Here is a 13,483-nt window from a genome sequence, read left to right on the forward strand (position 1 = left end):
TTACTGCTGATTCCTTATGTACTGTTAAATTAGTGAGAGGGCATTGGCTGGCAGTGTGTGTGATGGGAGGGCACCGTCTGACAGTGTGTGATGGGAGGGCGCAGGCTGGCAATGTTTGTGGAGGGCAGGCTGGCTGTGTGGTGGAGGGCACAGGCTGGCAATGTGTGTGGTGAAGGGCACGGCCTGGCAATGTGTTTGATAGGCACAGGCTGGCAATGTGTGTGGTGAAGGGCACAGCCTGGCAATGTGTGTGGTGAAGGGCACAGGCTGACAATGTGTGTGATGGGAGGGCACAGTCTGGCAGTGTGTGCGATGGGAGGGCACAGTCTGGCAGTGTGTGTGGTGGGAGGGCGCAGGCTGGCAATGTGTGTGGAGGGTAGGCTGGCAATGTGTGTGGTGAAGGGCACAGGCTGGCAATGTGTGTGGTGAAGGGCACAGGCTGGCAATGTGTGTGGTGAAGGGCACAGGCTGGCAATGTGTGTGGTGAAGGACACAGGCTGGCAATGTGTGTGGTGAAGGGCACATCTAGTACACAATCAGGTATTTGCTTCTAGGGTGACATGCAGCTTTCTATTGTTCAAATTTATGAATTTTACCCCCTTGGCGCCTTCTGGACATGTTGGATGTCATATGACTATTCAGATCTATTCCTTACAGGAGGTCTGTCTGCAGGTGCTGCCTATTTTATTGTGATTATTGTGTATTCATACTTGTGTTTCAAAATGAGTGCAAAGAAAGTGTGTTATAGATAAATATACTTATTTGAGTCACGTTGAAACTAAAAAGTTTTATTCCCCCACCACCTTCTCCAATGCAAGATGAACTTCTAACCATCACAGTGTTTCATGATGCTTAGATCCCAAGCTGTAAACTAATGTACCATGTTGCACATTGACAGCACTGAGCTGGTTAAGCAATATCTTCCTCCGTGGTTTTTTTTCCTCTCCCTTACTCCTCATCCTGTTACCTCTGAACATTTTGTTTCATCCGTCCTTTGAAGCCTGGCTCTGATTGGACCTGATGAAACTGTCAGAGGGTGATGTTGTTTTGATTCTTTTATAAAAGTCTTGGCACATCACAGCTGTGAAGTGTTGAATACAAAGGCATCGATCAGAGTTTTTTTGTTTTGCTTGTGTTTAGGGCATTGGGACACATGGCTTCATGGAGATGTACGTGTTTTCTGTGAAAGTTATCTAAGCCAGCTTCTAATGTACAGGAACCAGAGTAATATAGTACCAAAAGTCTTCCCTTACAACAGTGGAGGGAAACAGGTGGTCTTCTCAACCGGTGCACTTTCCCTCCCTGTGGTCCTCTTCCTAGTAATTCTGATCTCAGCCATAGGTTTACGTATCTGGTTTGCATTAACACATCATTGCGCTGGTCACATAATGCGATCTGATGCTCCTCTGCACATTGCGTGCTGCACAGACCTCTACAGTCAGATATACATGTTACAGAAGAAGTAACCGTATCAATGTAAAGCAGAGGGGCCCCTATAAGTACAGTAGAAAAACATAAATGCTTAAAATTGGTGTAATTATAGAATCCAGGAATGTATGCTGGTTTACCCCTATTCTCTATTTTTGCTATGCAAAATATTTGTATGCAAAATATTTAACTGGTGTTCACAAATTCACAGTGACTACTAACATAGTGGTAATGCACGACTGTAACAGATTCACTGAATTTAGAACCCAGAAGGAATTCTAGTGTGAGTGTTATGGAATGAACCAGCATCCCATCACATGAATGTCATGAGTTTTCAGTTAACACGGAATGAGAGGAAAGCCTTATGCATGGGAAGCAGAGCTTTTCATATCACTCTGTGGGTCACGGTGAGGAGAAAATGCAGACACCTAAGTTGAGTGAATGGCCTGCAGTCTACTAGGTAAAAGAAATGCTGTGCACTGATTGGTGGATATGGGCAGGGAGGCTTGGCCAAGATGTCATTTTAGCGTATGAATGGGAGTAACCGATGTGCAGTGCCTTGGTGTGTGTTCTGTATCAGACGCATTTAAGCCAGTTGTGGGGCCAGACCGTTGGGGCCATCAAGCTTTCGTTCCAAACACAGTGCACTGAACTTAATGTTAGAAGACTGGCCATTGTTTGTACTTTTTGTTTGTTTTATTGCTTTAGCATAATGTGTCCATAATATGGACTCCATATAGTGTTGGACTGTGGAGGGCCAGTAATGGAACTGAAGCCACTGTGGTTTACAGTTGGCAGTTTGTGAGAAAAGAGCAAACGTGGTCATATTTTTAGCAGCAAACAAGTTGTGTTTGAGGATTTTTTTTATTTTTTTAGCGTTTAGTTGTTATTTAAGAAACTTTTTACATGACCTTTTGGAAGAGAAATGCCAAAAAGCTGACTGATGCAGATAACAGTATTAATGTATTTACTGTATTAAGATTGTCAGAAGTGTGTACTGAATCTATATATTCTGTTGAATCACGTGTCTTTAGAATGCAGAAGTTGCATTGTATATTGACATCTGTAACAGCGAGATCTGGTAGAACAGATAATTAACCATGAGACTAATCTAGTATTTTTATTCATATGTTGTTCCCGCTTATTTATGACCAACTTGTAGAGGGTTCCTCCCAAATTCTGTAGCGTCAGAAATGTAATTGCATAGCTACTAGTACGAGGAGATCTTCATGGTCTGCCTTCCGTTTGGCGCAGTAAGTCGCCTTTCCCCAGTATCTAGGCTACAGGCGCACATCTTGATCAGCCCAGTATGTGATGCTGTACATGATGCTAACCTTTGACAATTCATGCCTAAAGTAAAGTGTATAAATAGTATTTGTTCTTCCACAGATATAAAACCTGCAAATGTCTTTATAACGGCCACCGGAGTCGTGAAATTAGGAGACCTTGGCCTTGGCCGATTCTTCAGCTCCAAAACCACCGCGGCACATTCCTTGGGTACGGTATTTTGTCTTCTCTCTGCTTGTTTTGCAGAAATCTCATATGAAACCGGCTATACAGATCTCATAAGATGTAAAACCACTGAGGAACACTGGCTGGCTATCTAGATTAAAGATCAACATTGTCTAGATAGACACTCAATAGGTTGACAACAGACGGACGACAGTAACAAAAAGTCCCTGTTGACAGATAGTCGCCAGGGACAAATGGTTGATTGACAAATGGTAGACATATGTTTTTAACTTTTTTATGGTTGGGCACTTCCTGGGGGGTAAGGGCTAGGCTGCGGAAGGGGAGGGTTAGACACCAGGGGGAGGGTTAGGCACCAGGGGGAGGGTTAGGGTTAGGCACCAGGGGGAGGGTTAGGCACCCGGGGGGGGGAATCGGGAGGGTATAGGCACCAGCGGGAGGGTTAGGGTTAAGGCACTAGGGGGAGGGTTAGGCACCAGGGGGAGGGTTAGGCACTAGTGGGAGGGTTAGGCACCAGCGGGAGGGTTAGGGTTAAGGCACTAGGGGGAGGGTTAGGCACCAGGGGGAGGGTTAGGGTTAGGCACTAGTGGGAGGGTTAGGCACCAGCGGGAGGGTTAGGGTTAAGGCACCAGGGGGAGGGTTAGGCACCAGGGGGAGGGTTAGGCGCTAGTGGGAGGGTTAGGTTGAAGATTAGGTTTAAATAAAAAAAATAAAGTGTTGACATTTGTCCCTTTTCGACCTTTTTCCCTGTCGACCTATTGTCTGTCTACCATCTGTTGATGTATTGAGTGTCTATCTAGACACTGTCGATCTTCTATACCACACCCCACTGATATCCGCCTTACAGTACTGATTTTTGTATTGGCCATCTCTCCACCCACATAACTCATCAAGTATGTGGAGGATAGTATGCAGCTGGTGGACATTCATAATGTATTCCCTCATTCTTTGAATAGTCACAGCCCTGAAACAGTATACCATCTCACAAGGCACCCTAACAGTTCAGGTTTTAAGAATATCCATGCTTAAGCACAGGTGATGTAATACAGTAGCTCATTAATTTTGATTTAGATATCTGTGCTCAAACTTGGATATCCATAACACCTGGACTGTCAGGGTGCCTTGAGGACCGAGTTTGGGGACAGCTGTGCTACCCTAATCTTCTGTATGAGAGCAGGTAAAGTGTATCCTTAAGAATATTCCTCACTGGTTACAGGAAAATAATAATTTTCCCGTATTTCCGTATATATATACCGTACATGTATAAGTGTCTGACCGGAATATATGTCTGTCCAGCTGATCACTACTAAGCAGGTTTGACGTCTCAGTCCTCCAGTTTGTTAAATAAACTCTTTGCTGTCTCAGTTAACTAAATGAAACCAGCCCGAGAAAATGATTGACAAACTAATACACCCGTGTCAATGACCATTTCTCCAGATAACTGCATTTGGTTAGAATATTTAATTTACGTAATCTTATATTCACATTGTTACTTTTGTTGCCTGGGTCTGGTCTTACAAATAGCAGTATTATTAGGGTTAGAACGTGACTATATCTAGGTGATGCGTGGTCTTTTTTCTCTTTCTCAGTCAGTTCCTATTGTCTGTAGAGCTGTAGGTCACTCAATAATCACGCTTTTCACTAGAGGCATTGTTCTTCCAGCTTCTATATGTATATGTGTTTTTAGAGGCTTTCTTTTTGGATGTCGGTGCAGGTTTTGGATAAATATATCTATATATTTGTAAAAAAAAAAAACCCACATCAGGCCCTATTAAGATCATGTCAGGCAGAATGAGCCCAAAATATGATAGTGTCCACTTAATGATGAGATATTCTGCGACAGCTGCACTTATTATATTAATGAGGAAAAACTGGGATTCCACAAGTCACTGTCCTTGTATCCCAAGCATGTCAGTCAGAGGAGCAGGCCAGACCGATATATAAAAGGGTAACTCATTTGATGACAGCAACGCACATATTAAGCTGCATGTAGTTTTTCTTTTTTTTACTTTTTTTTCTTTTTAGAAAATGTGGTGCAGAAACACTTTAAGGTGTACATGCAATAATGACATTTACATCTCATCTTTCAGTGATATCACTGAAACACGAATCATAAAATATATATTATTCTTTTTTTTTCTTCATTTTTCGCAGACGCACACTGCAAGCAAAGATAATACCCGCTGTTGCATGTAGCACACACATACTGGGCAACTGTATTTTCACACTGCTTTTTAGAGTTATGCTAGGGAGTGCAGCCCTGACAAATGTAATGAGTCTATTTATCAGTAGAATTATATATTCTTATTGTCATTTTGTGTATATGTTTGTCTATGTGTATGTAATAAATTGTGATTGACTTCTTTTTGATATATTTGTGGTATTATACAAAACATTTTTTATAATTGAGAGCCAAGCGCTGTTGTATGTTTTTTCTTTGCTATTTATCATTGGTGGCAATGGAGGTCCTGAAAATAATATCATCATCCTCATCATAGCATTAAGGAATGATTTTTACCCCAGTTTTTAAATGAATTGTTTCTCATTGTTATTGGCTAACTCGCGTATTAATTTTCTCCTGACAAGAATCAAAGACTGTGCTTTCAATTTGTAGCGTTCATACAGCAAGTCTCAAATGTTGTCGGGGTCCGTGTGGTGTAACACAGAGCCGTAGTGTATTGAATACCTCACCAGTCCACGGGCAGGGTTAGGGGCAGCTTGTTGCTGCGCTATAGAATATACTGTAATAAAATAAGCAATGCAGAATTGTGCTTTCCTGATTTATCAGCCTTACTGGTAGTCTCCCTTTTGTTTTTGCGATTTGTACTATTAGGTTCCTGTTCCGGAGAGATCTGTTTTATAGGAGTCCTATATTTTATGAATACTTGTTAACTTCATTATCGGAGACTTTTTAATAGCTACAGATTGCCGTTTGGTTTAGATGCAATAACACAAAGCTCCTGAGCTTCCATGTTATCAACATCTAGTAGAAGCACATTCATCACTTAGTAAAAGGCAATAAGGCACTTCAGTATGTGGCTCATAGACCTTTAATTGCCCCAGGAAAGATCATAATGCCCCATAGGGAGTAATTAGTTGCTGGTAAACTGTGCGCCACTGCAAGGACATGGGGATATACGTGTTGTATCATCAGTGCAGTGTCGTCTGGTGGCATGTTCTGCAGCAGTAGCGTTCAGACATTTGTCCATCACATGTGCTAATCCCTCTCATAAATATGGATGTGATTGGACTGATCAGCCGGAGTCTGCTCAGAGTTTTCCCTGTCACCGATCCCACACACATTCCAGGAAGACTGGGATCAGTGACTGCAGAGTCCCCCTTTATATTCACCTCCCATGGGTTCTTGATCTCCCCAGACGTTCTCCTGCATGTCCTGTAAATAAGGCTTGTTCTGGTACAGCAGGCTGTATGCTTTGACCACTACAATTTGCCTGGTTACATTTACATGTAAGAACAGCCAATTTGTCTTTGTTTAAAATGTATGTTGCAGGAGGCCGAATAACAGTTCTTAGTTGACATAATATAAAGATACCCAAAATATATTCCATATAATGATTTACATTGGCTTAAGAGAGGAGCAGGATATGAAATATAATTAGATCATGTTCCTTAGTACAGCTCAGTGCTTAGAGTACAATAGTCCTTCCATTGTAGTATTTCTTTGTTAAGGTAATCCTCCAATATCTGTACCTGGTCTGTGACTGTACTTTATTTCTGCGTTACATAGACTTTATATGGCCGTGCTTTCACTGGTTATCTCTACACAGCCATCCACAGCATAGAAATGACCGTACTATAGAAAAAAGTGTGAAGAAATTATGCTTAAAGCTTAACATAGAAGTTGTGTATAAACTGTGTATTGCTCAGGTTTTCGACATCTACTGTTACTGCTTCACCCAGTAGTTGTATCAGTGATTGTCATTCCATGCAGTAGCAGATCGCAGGTAAATGTTTGTTGTTGTGTAGACTGATATCTGTCTTTGCTGCAGTGGGAACACCTTATTACATGTCCCCGGAGAGAATACACGAAAACGGCTACAATTTCAAGTCGGATATTTGGTCCTTGGGATGCCTGTTGTATGAAGTGAGTATTATTGACCTTATCATGGATTTGTTTCCTTAAAGGCTTCAAATGAAAATATTTTCCAAAGCCATTTTATCCTAATTACAACCCTGCGATACCAGCCTTGCCCTCTTATGCCCAATATTCTACCACTGTGCTGCAATGTCACCCGGACAGATATTTTTGTCTCTCGCTTTCCCCCCAGCCTCTTTTACCCTATATCTCTTGTATCCTGCATGATGACTGTACTCTGTGATATTATCAGCCTTTGTAGTAATGACAGTCAGCGTCAGCTTACAGTCACTGACACCTAGCATACAACCAGCATGAAATGACATGTACCACTACACCATAGGGGCCAGATACTGTAACAGAGCATATGCACACTTCTAATCCCTCTGTGTTGGCAGAGAGTTCCTATATTAGGCTGATAAATGCTATATGGCTGTAAGACAAATCCAGATGGCGGTACACAAGCCATACAGCTGTTACCCTTGTAGTATTAATTGCACATAACACATATCCTGATTAATCTGTTTGTATAACAAATAAGTCCCCACCTATGAAGAATTCTCATTCATCGCGAATGGGGAAGCAAAACGTGTGCTTTGCACGTACTCAGAGGCTGAATTAGTTATTGATGTTCTCTTATATGTATATTTGAATGCGCTTACGGAGAGGTTAAATGCTCGGACAATTCATGGCAAGCTAAGAGTGGTTTCATATGCCGGTCTCAGCAATTATTGTGAATTTAAATTCTTGTTCAGTAGTCGGGAGATGTTTTAGACCGTACGAATGGGGGGGAAGGGTGATACAAGACGGATTCGTTTGATATAAAAAAAAAAAGACAAAAAAACAAGGTCCTTGGTCTACAAGTATACAAGTACACTACTACTTTAAAGGCTTAACCCCAATGACTCTTCAGAAATTTCTCATCGTCTATAAAGAATCCTGCTTGTGAGTTTGATTTTTTTATCAGCATCTTTTATATTCCTTATATCGGTGGTTCCCAAACTCCTTCCTCAAAGCTCCCTAACTTTCCAGGTTTTATGGATACCCAGGCTTGAGCACAGGTGGCTTAATTAGTACTGCTTTTAATTTGATTTAACCACCGGTGCTCAAGCATGGATATGCTTAAAACCTGAATGTTAGGGTGCCTTGGGGGCTGAGGGCCTGATTCAGACACGCTCGCGAGCGCACAGCGCTCGCAAGCGGGTCGATGGTCATCCAGTGCGCATGTGCGGCGTGCGCGAGCCCCGGAGCGAGTGAGAACTTCACTCGCTCCAGGGCTAGCTACAAAACGGGGCGGCTGTCGATGTTGATCGACAGCTCGCCACGTTTTGTGGGAGGGGGGGTGGCTGGACAAACGGAGGCGTTCCCGAAGGTACACCTGCCGTTTGTGGGCGGCCCTACTGACATCGTTGGAGATGTCAGTAGTGAACTTCCTGCTCTATTAGAGCTGGAAGTTCACTCGGACTTGCGGGAACTGAGACCCTACCACAAGGGTCTCGTCGCAAGCCCGTTGGTCGTGATAATCGCAAGACCGCCTGCAAAAGCTTTTTAAAAATCCGCCCTGATTCAGAGCGTGCGTTCGCGAATAGCGAGCGCCTCTGAATCAGGCCCTGAGTTTGGGAACCACAGCCTTATATTATTTTAGACTAATTTTTTGTGGTAAAAGATGTTGCTGAAACCAATGTCCGTAATTGAGTTCACTTCTCAGGACAATATTTTGGTTTTCAGACTGCATTGATTGCAACTACAGGGTTAACTTCCATATCATCGTTAATGTCTGAGCCAAGCAATGTTTCCTTAGACGCTACTTCACTTTAATATACATTATTACATTTCCCTGTCATTTCCACAAACTCCACAGCCAGTCGCAAATTTTAATAGACCCCCCTCCTCCGCTTATATCTCTCTGTGGCATGACATGTTCGCTGAGATTTGGGGGAGTCTGTCATCTAGATGAATCAGAGGAGATAAAAATAAGTTTTCCCCTGTCTAGCTACAAGCAATGCCTTTATCGGCCTTAACAAGACGGGCAATTTAGGCAAAAACACAGCAATTCCCAATTTCCCTAAACCAGCCGGGCGAGTGGTGGGCCCATTTATGTAAGGGTATCTGGCCGTTCAGCTGTAATTGTTCTAATCAAAATGTCAAAATGTAGCTTAAACCCTGCATCAGAAACTCTTATTAGGGACCCACACAATGCCTGAAGTCTCTCTGCTCCGTTCCAAACTCTTGGTTATTCAAGTCAGAATTTATGAGGCTTTCTATTTGAGGTTTAGGTCACTACGTTCAGCCGTATCAAAGTAAATGTAATAAGGACTATTTGTGACTGGAGTTTGTCTTGCAGTCTTGTTAATGCAGTGCAAGCACAACAGCTGATAATGGGGTAATTGAGGTAGTTTCCATTTCAAGTTAGCTGATGTAATGCTACTTAACCCATAGGCTCCCAGAGTTAGGTCATTTATTTCTATTTGGGGAAAGACTGTGTTAGAAGGTCGGGGATGAAAGGCACAATTAGCAGAAATGAATGTGAGCTTTGTGTTTAGGGGCATATACTGGGTGCTGCTTGCACAGAGAACAGTGTTGGGCTGAGAAGAGATGACAGCCTATGTTGTGCCTCAGTCTCCCACATTAGTGAGCCCACAGACCTGCAAATAGACAATGAGATGGCATCTGGAAGCCGCATATCCCACCCAGTCCTGCCTGTTCCTACTTCTATCAATCTGTGTAGGCCTGTTAGGGTCAGATACTGTATACAGCTTAGCAGCGGTTAATTCCATTCTGTAAATGTCCATATTATGTTGAATAAAATCATGGTGTCGTTAAACCCCCCCCCCCCCAGAAAGATAGTGGGCCTGATTCAAAGGTGGCCGCAAATCCTGTCCCCCGATGCGATCTCGTACGCAGCGGTTGTGTGAAAATATGTGAATGTCACAGCTGCTGGGATTTGTATTGAGACTTTCACTAGCGGCTTCTCAAATCCTCCGCTTGCATACAAAGACGCACCATCGCTCCTCTGAGAAACCCGATGGTCGCCGCTCAGAATGTGCGTCAGAAGTAAGCCGCCAGAGCCTTTACAACTGCGTATGAATTGGCAGTCACAGACTGAGCTACGCCCCCAAAACGGTGGTGACACACCTGCGTTTGACTCGCCACCCACTGCTACCTCCCACCAATGATCACTGACTGTCAATCACTCTGCGTCCAAATCCTCACTGCGACTGCTATCTCTCAGCCATTGCGATACATGCACAGTATAGATACATCACTCAGCTGCACAAACATCAGCATTACGTCATCTGAATCAGGGCCAATGTATCCAAAAGTTACTGCTTGGTAGTTGTATAAAGTATTATGTAACTGTTCATGGTAATGTGGCAACCAATGTCACTGTTCCATTTGTGCCATTTATATATCCATATTTCACATTCATTGTCACTGCTAGCGGATATGGCAGATTGCGCTTAAAGTAACCAATGCAGTGAAGGACAGTGACAAGGAGCTCTCCAATCACATAGTGGTTTAATAAGCAGCTGGGACACAGATAAATATAGTACAGTTTGAGTCTCCCATATCCAAATATTCCAAAATACAGAATATTTTTAGCATGACTGAGAAAGTGAAACCTTTGCTTTCTGATGGTTCAGTGTACACAAACTTTGTTTTTAAAGCACAAAATTATCAAAATATAGTATAAAATAACCTTCAGGCTGTATATAAAACAAATGAATCTCATGTGTGTACACAAACTTTTATTGATGCACAAAATTATAAAAAAGTATTAGGCAGAATAATGTTTCCTGTGTGTTTTTACCTGGAAAGATGAAAGTGAACACTACTTGCGTTAGTGTCCATGTACTGTAGATGTTTTATAGACACAGCTAGGTCATGTTAATGTGGCTATGTTCATAAAAAGTATTAATGATAACATTTAAATGATCACCTCCATAGACCAGGGCCTGCTTGATTTTAAATTTATATAACAGTCCATACAATTTATTTAAAACATGCATACAGGTCATTTATCAAATCATAAGTCTATAAAGATAGTGTATTTTAATAGTCTATACTGGATCTTCTTCCAAAGCACTGTAGGGACAGTTTAGTGGAAGGACACTATATCGCCCTCTTATGTGTAAAGTTTGGTACTGCAACAGCTACAGTTTTGCTATCTGGACAGGCTGGAATTTGTTTGCAGTTGGACTTATGACATAAGCTGCATACACACACAACGATTTAGTTAATGAACGATTTTAATAAACGATTTTTTCCCTTGAAAAAATTAACTAAAATCGTTTACTAAAGTTGTTCATTTACTAAATGTAATGAACGATTTTTATGAACTACAAACGATTTTTGCATATTAACTTAATGAAAATCATTGAGTTGACAAGTCTGACTGAACTACAAACTACAAATGTGAACGCGCATGAACAATAATCGTTCATCGTTTGACTCAGAAAGTGAACGATTTTTTCAAACGATTATCGTTTAACGATAATCATTCAAAAAATCGTTGTGTGTGTGTATGCACCTATAGAATTAGTATTGGAGGCAATGGTCCAAATGTAATAATAGCCTGTGGGTTGCAGGAATCGGTGCTATTGCGTCAATTTAGCTTGTAGATTTAAAGCCGCAATCATTTAAAAGGATAAACCAGGTGGTTGTTTTTTTTGCCTTCTATCGTTGCTTTAAATCTGCGGGATAAATCATCGGATTTGCGTTGGGCCAATATTTCTTTCCTCCACCCGAACGATCACTGCTTTTGGGGCGAATTCTAATTTTTCCAGCAATTTAATTGTTGTATTGCATTAAAATGACCCAAATTTAAATCTTAACATTGCTCAAATGCGCTGAATGTTTTGTAGATTGTTAATAATTCAGTAGCCCATATAGTGACATTGCATTAAGCCAGTGCCACAAAGGGGGCAGAGACTGTTTTACTGACAGCGTTTCTGGTGGAGATCTTTTCTTTCTTTATTCTGCTGTTGTCACAATGGGGGTTTAATGTCTGTCATGGAAGGACAGTCATTCTACATTGGATCCCTGTCACAATGCATAGTAATGAACACAATATCTAACCTAAGGACGTAAGGGCAGAATAATTATCAAATAATCCCTTATTAAAATCCTAACGAGAAGCATTAAACATCAGCCAAGAAAAGGCCCCGAAACAAGCTGAGCAGCGCACGCTGCTCACAGCAAAACAGGATAATATCAACAATTACTCAGTATAAGCTCATTAAGAAGGGGCCTGAAAATGGCTCTGTGCTGGGGGGGTGACAGTGAAGGACAGTGACAAGGAGCTCTCCAATCACATAATGGTTTAATAAGCAGCTGGGACACAGTGAGGGGTTGTACACAGTGGGAACATGCTGCTGCTTACGGAACCTGGGGATTAACCCCTACAGTGCATTGGTGGTCAGGAAAGGAGACCACATAGATTATGCGGGCAAATGGGTTACTTCAATTTATATTATATACAATTCTACAGAATATATAACACTGCATTACTAGTGGTGGTTGCGGTAATTGTAAGATTTTGTGTTATTCAGTTGTAATATGTGGCGTGCGTAGCACAAAATGGTTGGAAATAAAATAACACTTGGATTTAATTAGATTACCGTGTGTATTTTATTCTGAACGCAGTTGGCAGAACGCTCATTGTTGGTAGATTCAGGAGCATCTCTAGCTTTTTTTTTTTTTTTGTCTTCCATAATAAAATGAAAGCTATTGCTGTGACTTCAGCTATCCTCCGATGCCTCTACAGTACATGCCTCATGTAATCAGACAGACTGTGGGCCTCATTTAGATTTAGGGGTACATTCAACTAGGGGGTGTCATTATGCACCCTGGAAAAAAACAAATTGTACTGCGAAGGTTGGGGCATTTTGTAATGTCAGGTTAGGGGGCACTTACATTTTTGGCGTTGTGCCTCCAGAAGAGTTGTAAAGGTGCTTAGCTTATTTTTCCTCCCTGCCCAAGGAGGTGCGCCGAAAAATTACTGTTCCTCACCGTAATGAGTGGTAGTGTGCGCAGCCGGACATACAGATGTGCCCCCATATTCCTGGCCTGAATACGCCATGCAGCGCGAGATTCCTGGAGCGAGTGAGCCGCCAGACCCAATGCGACTCGGCTTGTGCCGAGCGTCTTTTTCGTGTCTGATTCATTTAATATGCGACACTTGTATATCTGTCTGCATCTGCAAATGAAGCACGACGACACCTGGCGTGAAAAAAAGCCACGTCCGCTGCATTGTAGCACATTGTATACAGATTCAGACTCAGTCGCACACAGATATACAAGTGTCACATATTAAATTAATCCGTGCAGTCTCCTGGTGCGTCCTAGTCACATCACATTGCGACTAAGACGCATTTTCGGGCAAAACAGATGCTCGGCACAAGCATCGTCGCACGGGAGCTGGCACGCCGAGCAGGGCTGTGAAATGCGACTCCAGCGATGGTGTATGAGGACACATCTGTAATGGTG

General features: G+C 42.2%; 1 protein-coding gene across 1 annotated transcript in view; it reads left to right on the forward strand.

The window, feature by feature from the left end:
- The window catches only part of NEK6 (NIMA related kinase 6), a 91,288-nt gene that overhangs the window by 56,543 nt on the left and 21,262 nt on the right, over positions 1-13,483 (forward strand). Inside the window, exons 7-8 of the mRNA XM_088471087.1 lie at positions 2,818-2,925; positions 6,909-7,003. Of these exons, the coding sequence (XP_088327213.1) occupies positions 2,818-2,925; positions 6,909-7,003 (203 nt within the window). The remainder of the gene's footprint in view (positions 1-2,817; positions 2,926-6,908; positions 7,004-13,483) is intronic.

Source organism: Taudactylus pleione, unplaced genomic scaffold, assembly GCF_031769625.1.
Source record: "Taudactylus pleione unplaced genomic scaffold, aTauple2 ptg000110l, whole genome shotgun sequence".
NCBI classification, from domain to species: Eukaryota; Metazoa; Chordata; class Amphibia; order Anura; family Myobatrachidae; genus Taudactylus; species Taudactylus pleione.